Source organism: Condylura cristata, unplaced genomic scaffold (genome assembly GCF_000260355.1).
Source record: "Condylura cristata isolate star-nosed mole 26May11 unplaced genomic scaffold, ConCri1.0 scaffold00024, whole genome shotgun sequence".
Classification (NCBI taxonomy): domain Eukaryota; kingdom Metazoa; phylum Chordata; class Mammalia; order Eulipotyphla; family Talpidae; genus Condylura; species Condylura cristata.
In genome coordinates, this window is record NW_004567125.1 from 31,087,616 (window position 1) to 31,096,453 (window position 8,838).

An 8,838-nucleotide genomic window follows, 5' to 3' on the forward strand; every position below is an offset into this window, starting at 1 on the left:
CCCCACCGCGCCCGCTGCTCCCCCGCGCTCCCGCTTCCGGGTTCCGGGGAGGCGGGGCTAGTGTGTGACGCCAGCCCACCTCGGGGGCGGAGCGCCTCAAGTCCCCGCCCCTGTCTTCCGCTGGCGCCTCAGCCGCCGCCTACGGCGGCTGGTGGACGAAAACAAGTGCAAGGGGAGAACGGAAAGGCGCACGCTGTGGGAGCTATCGCCCACGCTCCCTGCGTCCGCGTCCACCCCTCCCGCGACTCTGCTATATGGTCCGGCCCGGGGGGCGGGACCTGGGCTTGAGTGGGCCTTTGAGTTGAAGGCGGGAAGATGGCGGATTCCTCGGGTCGCGGCGCCGGGTGAGTGGAGGCGCCGCGGATCTGGCTGTGGGGCTGCCGGCTAGAAGGCTATGGCCGAGGATTGGGGGCGGCGTGGCGGCGGCATTGGTGGGCTCGGGTCGTTGGGGCTTGCTGGGGTCTGACCCCTGCCGAATCACCTAGGGTGCGCCGGCGGGGCGCGGCGGGGCGCATGCTCGGAGAGCGGGTGTTAGAGGGGCCCTGGATTCCGGGGCGGCTCACCGTTGCTGGCGGGGGTCTCGCCAGGTGACTTAAAGTCTGTGCTCCCTTTCCTCTGCTGTGGAACCCGGTGGGGTGACGCCGGACGCGCAGCCTGCTAGGAGCTCTTGTGAGGTTTAAAGCGCTTGGAAAAGCGCCTGTCTTAAATAAAACTATCACTACGAAATGGACAAATGCCTGACCATTAAAGTATTTCCTTGAATCCTCCCACCCGCTTTTTTCTATGTTCCCCATTTTCAAATGAGTTCATGGAAGTTCAGAGAGGGAAGGTCTTTTGTCTAAGGCGACTGTGAGAGCCAGAAGGCAGACATTGAACTTTTATCATTTCGAGGCAAGATTTGTCTTGTTAATTTGGCGAAAGTTTATTGTGCCACTGGGAATTAACATTAAATAGGTCCGCTGAAGTAATTTGTTTCTTCCCCAGCATTTTGCCCTAAATGTGAGATTATCTTTCAGAGGTAAGGGAGAGCTACCAGAGGTTGGCACAGGTGGGTCCCCCTCCTACCTCTAGGTCTCTGGAGGTTTGATCTGATTCCATCAGTTAGACTCCTTGCCTCGGACCCCAGATGGAATCTTTACTCCCTTGCAGTGACTGCAAGCAGGGGCTGAAAGTATTTATTGTCCATTTCCAAGGTATCAAACCCTAGGTTCTAGGAATAGGTTTCAGCCCTTAAGCTAGAAAATCAGGACTGCCAGCCACACCAGTTTTATTGATTTGCATCCCTGCCTCTCTTCTCTTCAGCTAAACCACAGGGCTGATCCCTTTATCCTTATCGTTCTCCTCTGTCCTCCACGCCCTTTTTGATCCCAGCCTCAGAAGGTCCTTTCCCGTTAGCTGAGCAAGTAGTGCTTTTTCATTCCCCTCCTTGGCCCTCTATACCCCCGTAGTTATCTACCTGGAGTGCCCCTCATAGCTGTCTGATGGGGAGCCGTGCTGGGCATCCCTCTCATGGAAGGGACCATATATATAAATGCATGATGAATTAAAAACCTTGACTTAAGTTGAGATCTCAGAGTCTTGGCCAAAGTGCTCATACCTCTTGTCTGGTCCCTGTCAATTTAGGTGTTGGGCTGTGCTGTGTTGCCCTGTGAGCCAGAGGCCCTCTTTCTGTGGAGGTACCCCCGCCTCACAGAAATCAGAAGCCCAGGCTACTCACTTACTTGCCCCAGTTTCTTCACCAAATGTAGATCTTCCTCAGTTTAGTATGGGGTTACATCCTGGTAACCCATTATAATCTGAAAATAAGTGGAAAATGCGTTTACCACACTTGACTACTGAACCTCATAACTCAGCCTACCTGACCTTAAACATACTTAGCACACTGACATTAGTCTCTAGTCAGGCAAAATCATCTTACACAGAGCCCCTTTTATACTGAAGTATGGAGTTTCTCATGTAGCTGATTGAGTACAGTACCGAAAGTGACCCACTAAGTGCCATCATTCCAAATGTGAAGTACAGTGTCTACTGAATGAATCATTTTTGCACCATCATAAGTTGAGCCATTATGGGGCAGGATGCCTGTCCATAAAGAAGATTTTTCTCTCCTCTCAGGAAGCCGCCTACGGGGGGTCCCAGTACTCCTGGTGGTGCTAAGATGAAAGGAAGAAAAACACAAGGTATGTAAAGTTAGATCTCATGATCCATTAAAATAAAGTGATTTTTTTTTTTTACTTTCATTAAGTACTTTTGGGAAAGAAAAAGACCAAACAAGGGAGCTAGAGCTTTACTTCCTTCCAGCCACATGTTTGGGAATTCTGGGTCTGCTCACCCAGCCCTGCAGCCAGGAGTGCTGTAGGCCCTGGTTGTGTTCTCCAAGCCAGCAGGCCCTTCCAGCCCTGTGGGGACGACTGTGCCTGGGAATTCCCACTTGGAATGTGGGTGCGGAGGGCATGAGCTGACTTCACTACCGAACAGCAGAGTCTCCATTCCCTCACTCTAAGTGGTCATTTCAGATACCTAGAGTTCAGTGCCCACTTGTGGCTTTGGGGTCTTTTAATAGCCCCCTTGGATTCAACAGTGTCCAATGTGGATGATAAGCTTAAAAAAGTAAATGAAAACTTGGGTTGTGCTAGATGCCTGTGCCCATTGCAGAGAAGATAGCAGATTCTGGTTCCAAATGACATGTTGCATCACTACTTAGTGATCTCGTTACACCATCTATTATGTTTGCACACAGCTGAGCTCCTGAACACAGATTACATCCTTCATCATGTTGCTGCTGTGGAGTATATGCCACCGTTTCAGTAAACCTGTACATTCCAGTTTTCCAGAAACTTGGAACTGCTTTCCAACTTTCCAACTGTCCAGGGCCCTTCTAGATGAGCTAAATCCTTTGCTAAAAATACTAGACCCAATGCAGGATGACCTTTCCCGATTGGAAGTGGGGGTATATCCTAATCATTGCTCTTTGTTCAGTGGCAAGCCCTTGGTGTGGCTTAATTCTTCCCTTTCCTTAACCCTGAGGTGCCTCCAGCATGTTGCCTGACCCACTTGCCCTTGAGACATGACTCATCCCTGCCAAGGGTGACCTTCAGATCTATGGCCATTGCTGGGCTCCACATTAACTAGGGGAGTGCACCTCCTTTCCTCTCTGGGCTGCACCTGCAATCCTAATTACCAAAGGAAAACACAAATCCTGTTGTGAAGATACTCCTGGAACCACAGCTTGGGTGTTACTGACTGTGCCACTCTCTCTGGGTCTCTTGGTAAAAGGGAGCCCTCTGAACTCCCGGACTGGATACAAGACCAGATGGAGTTAGTGGACCATATAGAGATGCAGGGACCACAGGGTGTGTCAGATGGTGTGCTGTGTATAAAAAAGCAGGATGAGAGTAACATCTGGGGCGGTACAGTGAATGATGGTATCATGAGTAGGGGAAAGGGCTGTGGGGGTCATGGAGTGAGCTGGGAAGGGAGGAGGAAGCAAATAGGAGACCCTGGTGAAAGGTCTTTCTTTGCCCTGCCCCACTTTCTGCTTTAACCTTCATATCATGCCTCCTGTTGACCTGTTTGCTGCTAGCCCAGAGACTTGCAATCAGGAGGTCTCCCATACATGTTCATATAACAGTAGGTGTCCCATATATGTTCCTGCATACAGTGGTGATCCAATTATGTACTTCTATAATAGGTGCCCCACACGTTCTTACAGTGTGCCCCCCATACATATTCTTACATTCAGTAGATGTCCCATAAAGTTCTTGCAAAGCAGTTGTCTCACCCATATTCTTGCACATAGTGGGTGCCCCGTACATGCTTGAGAGCTGCAGGACAGGGTCTGAGAGAAGCAAAGAGAAGCAGTTCCCCAGTGCTATCTGGAGCAGGGAAAATTCTCAGGCCCAGGTATTAGAGTGGGTGCGTGGGGGGTCCTCAGCATCCATTGTCTTTTGTACACCAACTGTGTGTCCCCACAGGTGGACGTGTGGTTGAATCCCGATACTTGCAGTATGAAAAGAAAGCCACCAAAAAGGTAACATTTGAAAGATTCTGAAAGAGTTCTGATGACCTAGAATTCCAAGACAAGTCATAGGCACCAGGCCTGGTAGTCCCAAAGAAAGCCTTGGTGGTCTTTGTTAGGCTGCATCTGAGGTGCGGCCGTTGGTGCCGTGTCTTGAGTCTGTCGTGCGACTGCTCTGGTTGAGAGTCCCTTTAGCAAACCCCGGTGATCGCTATTGAAATCCACAACTTTCCTGTTTGCCTGACAGTTTCTTTCTGAGTTCTGCCTTGAAGCAGTACTGTCTCGTTTCCAGCACAGCGCCCAGGACTTGCTGCTCTTTAACAAATACCTGCTGGGTTTTAGAGAAAGAGATGATAGACCTGTATCATCCAGTATTAGAGGAAGAGTTTAGTAAACTATGAAATTTATGAAACCTTTAAAGATCATGGCATGAGACACTTGATCCCTTAAGCACGTGCCTTGTGTGCAGTTCAGTGAAAACAATCAGATCACCCAGTTATGTATTTGTTTCCAGTGTTTACTGTCGAGAATGTAGTAAAGTTGTATTAGTCCCTCTGCTTGCCATGTTGTTATGGTAAAATTTAATAAATATTAATTGCTGTTTCCTTTGTTTTATGGAGTAGGGTAAGTTACAGATTTTCAACAGTGTGACTTAAGCTCTGGCTTGAGGAAAACAGTCTGTGCAAATTGACACCTTACTTGAAAATTCCTTTTTTAATAAGCTGTATTTTCTAGAGCACTTTTAGATTCACAGTAAAATTGAGCCTTAAGTACAGCGATTTCCAGTACCTTCCTACCCTCACAAATGCATAGCCTCTCTCTCTGTGGGCACCCCCACCCCCACCTGAGTGGTGCATTTGTCATAAGTCACGACCCCACACGGTCTCATCCTCAGGCAGAGTCTAGTTGACTGGTTTATTGGGGTGACTTTCAACCAAAGGACATACTTCATAGGATCTCACTCTGATCATTTTCATCTTGCCTGCCAGATTTGGTCACAGTGCCCCCATGTGTCTGCCATCGTGCTGTCTGACTTTGTAGCTTTGTCTTTCCTGAGGGTATTTAAAAGTTGTCACACAGGATGTAGTTGCTGGTGTCTGACTTTCACTGAAGCATGCTGGAGGGCTCTGCCTGTCATTGCCAGTCAGTGTCAGTTGGTTCTGGTGGCTGAAGGATATTCGGTTAGTTTCTCGTTTTTGGCAGTTATGAACAAACATTCCTTAAACATTCCTGTGCAGGCTTCTGGATGTATTCTCGTTTTTTCCTGGGAAGGGAATTGTAGGCTACATGTATGCTTGACTCTAATAAACCACCCAGCTATTATCCAGAGTAGCAATACCTCTGCAGCTCCACCTGCCCCAGGTGCGAGTTCCTTTTGATGCTTTCGAGATTGAAGACTAGTGAGTTCGAAGTGGTACTTCACTGTGGTTCTAATCTGCTTTCCACACCAATACTGAGTGTCTTCTCCTGGGCTTACTCGCCATTCCTATATCTTTGGTGATGTGTCATTTCAAAGTTTTTACCTGTTTTTTAAAAGAATTATTCCTTTATTATAAAGTTTTTATTTTATTAATTTTTGTGTAGAAGAAGTGGGATCTAGGCCAGAGGTGTGGGTAGTGAGAGGACACATCAGAGACAGATTGGGAGCAAAACAGGCAGATCCACTGAAAAACAATGCAGAGGGGAGCAGTGGGCAAGACAGAAGAGGTCTGCTGTGCCATGAGAGCCACTTCCATGGCCAGGGATCGAACTCAGGCAACTTTGGCACAGGAGATCGAACTCAGGCAACTTTGGCACAGGAGGGCTGTTGCTGTAATCATGGTGAGACTTAACCCCCAGGCCACCAGGGAGGCCCACTTATTGCCTATTTGTTAATAGGTTTTATGTTTTCTATGATTGAGTTATGAAAACTTTTTCCCTTTTGAAGATTTATTCATTTATGCAAGATGTGGGGTGTAGACCAGAGTTGCAGGGTATGAGACAATTCACCAGAGACACAACAGGGAGAACAGGCAGATTTACTGAAATACACTGCTGAGGGGCGCAGCGGGTGGGCCAGGAGAGGTCTGCTGCGCCATGTGGTCACCTCCGGAGCTGGGTATCGAATTCATGCTGAAGTGGCTTTAGCTGCTTAGTGCTGCGCTTTAACCTACTGCACCACCAGAGAGGGCCCAAGGTTTGTTATTTTAAGTGTGTGAATATTCTCTTGTTTCAGCACCATTTGCTGAAATGATTTTCCTTTCCCCATTGTATTGCTCATCACCTTTTGTTGAAACTCAGTGGACCAGACATGTGTGAATCATTTCTGGACACTATTCCTTTCCATTCTTCTAGTGTCTATTCCTAGGCTAGCTGCCAAGATTATTGTCGCTTTGTAACAAGTCTTGAAAGTCAGATAGTGTGAATTATCCTAATCTGTTCTTTCTCAAAACTGTTTCGCTCTTCTGGAACCTCTATTTCTCCATGTAAATTTTAGACTTAGCTTGCCATTTTTGACCAAAACTTCTGCTGGGATTTTGAGCGCATTGGATCTGTGCATCCATTGGGGAAGATGACATCTTAAAAATTTATTCTTCAATCCATGAACTAAGTACACATCTCCATTTATTTAGGTCTTGGATCTCTTTCAGCAGTACCTTGTAACTTGCAGTGTAAAGCTCTGCCCCATGTTTTGTTATGTTTATACATAAATATGTAGGTTTTTTTTTTTTTACTTCTATAATACCTGGTACTGTATTTTTTTTTTAATTTTATTTATTTATTTATTTATTTTTTAAAGATTTATTTATTTGTCCATACAGAACTGGGGTACAGGCCAGAGGCTCAGGGACGGTGAGAGGCTTCACCAGAGACAGAGTGGGGAGCAGAACAGGCAGACCAATTAAGTACACTGCGCCACCAGGGAGGGCCTGGTACTGTATTTTTTTAATGAAGCCATTTTATTTCTAGTAGAGATGTAATTGACATATAACATTTTATTAGTCCTGGGCATTCAGGCCAGTGGCTTGATACTTATATAGTGTGTGTGAAAGGATCACCACAGTAAGTCTGGTTTAGTTAACATCCATCACCACAGTTGCACTTTTTATTCCTCTAGTGGTGAGAACTTTTTTTTTTAAAGATTTATTTATTTATGCATTACAGAACTGGGGTACAGTGGGGAGCAGAACAGGCCCACTGATGAAGAATATTGCTGCACTGCTGAGGGCAGTCGCGGGCAGGTTAGGAGAGGTCCGCCACTCCATGTGGGCCAGTTCCTCCGGGGCAGGAATTCATGTGGAAGTTAGCTTCTTAGTGCTGTGCTTTAACTCACTGCACCACCAGGGAGGGTCCTGATGCTAAGAACTTTTTTTTTTTTTTTTAAGATTTATTTATTTGTGCGTACAGAACTGGGGTACAGGCCAGAGGCTCAGGGTGAGAGGCTTCACCAGAGACAGAGTGGGGAGCAGAACAGGCAGATCGACGAAGTACACTGCTGAGGGGAGCAGCGGGCGGGTCAGGAGAGGTCTGCCACACCATGTGGTCACCTCCGGGGCAGGCGGGAATCGAACTCACGCGGCAGCGGCTTTAGATTCTCAGTGCTGTGCTTTAACCCGCTGCGCCACCAGGGAGGGCCAAGAACTTTTATGACAAACTTCAATTTCCAAAGTTACTGGTCACTAGAAATGTGCCTGATATTTAAAATATTTGCCCTGTATCCTACAACCTTGTTTACTTGATGGTTTTAGAAACATTTTTGAAGGTGTTTTAGACTATTTTATGTGAAGAATTACGTCTGCAAGAAGAATCAACTTCTTCCTTCCTTGCCCTATTTGCCTTTTTCTTATTCTAGTGCTTGTAGTTCAGGGTTGACAGAGTGCTGCCTGTGCATTGAGAAATTCTCTGTACAATCTGGCTCTATGTTATATTGTAACAGCAGGCATGCTTCATGTATTGCTTGATTTTTTGTAAAAAAATCTTATTATAAACAGGATGAACTGATTTTATCAATATGCGATGGACTTTTTTTAAAACCAAAGTAAATATGTTCTCTCTAGAAAATTGGCAAATACTAGGAAGTATACAGAACATTAACCCCCTTACATCTGCCATATCAAAGATAATCATCAGCATACTTTTTGGTGGTTTCCGATGTTCATCACATGTTGATAAAATTTGTATTTCCTGTGTAATGTAAGCAAGTAATTATCATATTCCTTAAGTCTGGTCCTCACCTCAGAGTTTGAGCAGCTGCAGATTGTGTAGGCCAAGAAGGGGCCTCTCCCCCTGAATGGTGATCTCTTGTCCCCTGAATGTCATGTGTTCCCCAACAGGCTCCTGCAGCAGAAGCTCTCAGGACCAGTGCGAAGATGCCTGAACATGGAAAGAAACCCACCCCACTGCTGAGGAGCAAAGGTACACAAGGGAGGCAGCAGGGGAGCCCCTTCAGGCCCTGCCAGTCAGACCTTTGCTGTTGGCATATTTGCTGCTTGGGTCTAGGCAACAAGCTTATTGAAAGAGCCTGGGAAGCTCCTTCCCCTGCAAGGTGCTTGGTGCAGTCCCACTTACACTGTCCTCTCTAGCGGCAGTGGACAACTCTCATGCTGTGGACACCTCTCCCCCACGAGGGCTTTTCACACAAAACAAAGCTTTATTGGCCCTTACCCCTTGTTCAGAATGATGACTGCTTTGGATTCCCTAGGAAAAAATTAAATGTGATGTTTTTTTTTAAAGATTTATTTATTTGTGCATACAGAACTGGGGTACAGGCCAGAGGCTCAGGGGCGGCGAAAGGCTTCACCAGAGACAGAGTGGGGAACAGAACAGGCAGATCGACGAAG

At 46.8% G+C, this 8,838-nt stretch overlaps 1 protein-coding gene across 2 annotated transcripts in view; it reads left to right on the top strand.

The window, feature by feature from the left end:
• The first annotated feature begins 314 nt into the window (after positions 1-314).
• Positions 315-8,838, top strand: part of HAUS8 (HAUS augmin-like complex, subunit 8) — a 17,887-nt gene continuing 9,363 nt past the window's right edge. Inside the window, exons 1-4 of one of the 2 annotated variants that reach the window (XM_004688194.2) lie at positions 315-344; positions 2,116-2,180; positions 3,975-4,030; positions 8,332-8,413. In XM_004688194.2, the coding sequence (XP_004688251.1) occupies positions 316-344; positions 2,116-2,180; positions 3,975-4,030; positions 8,332-8,413 (232 nt within the window). In that variant the 5' untranslated portion in view covers position 315. The remainder of the gene's footprint in view (positions 345-2,115; positions 2,181-3,974; positions 4,031-8,331; positions 8,414-8,838) is intronic. The other variant, XM_012728952.1, reaches the window with a different exon arrangement.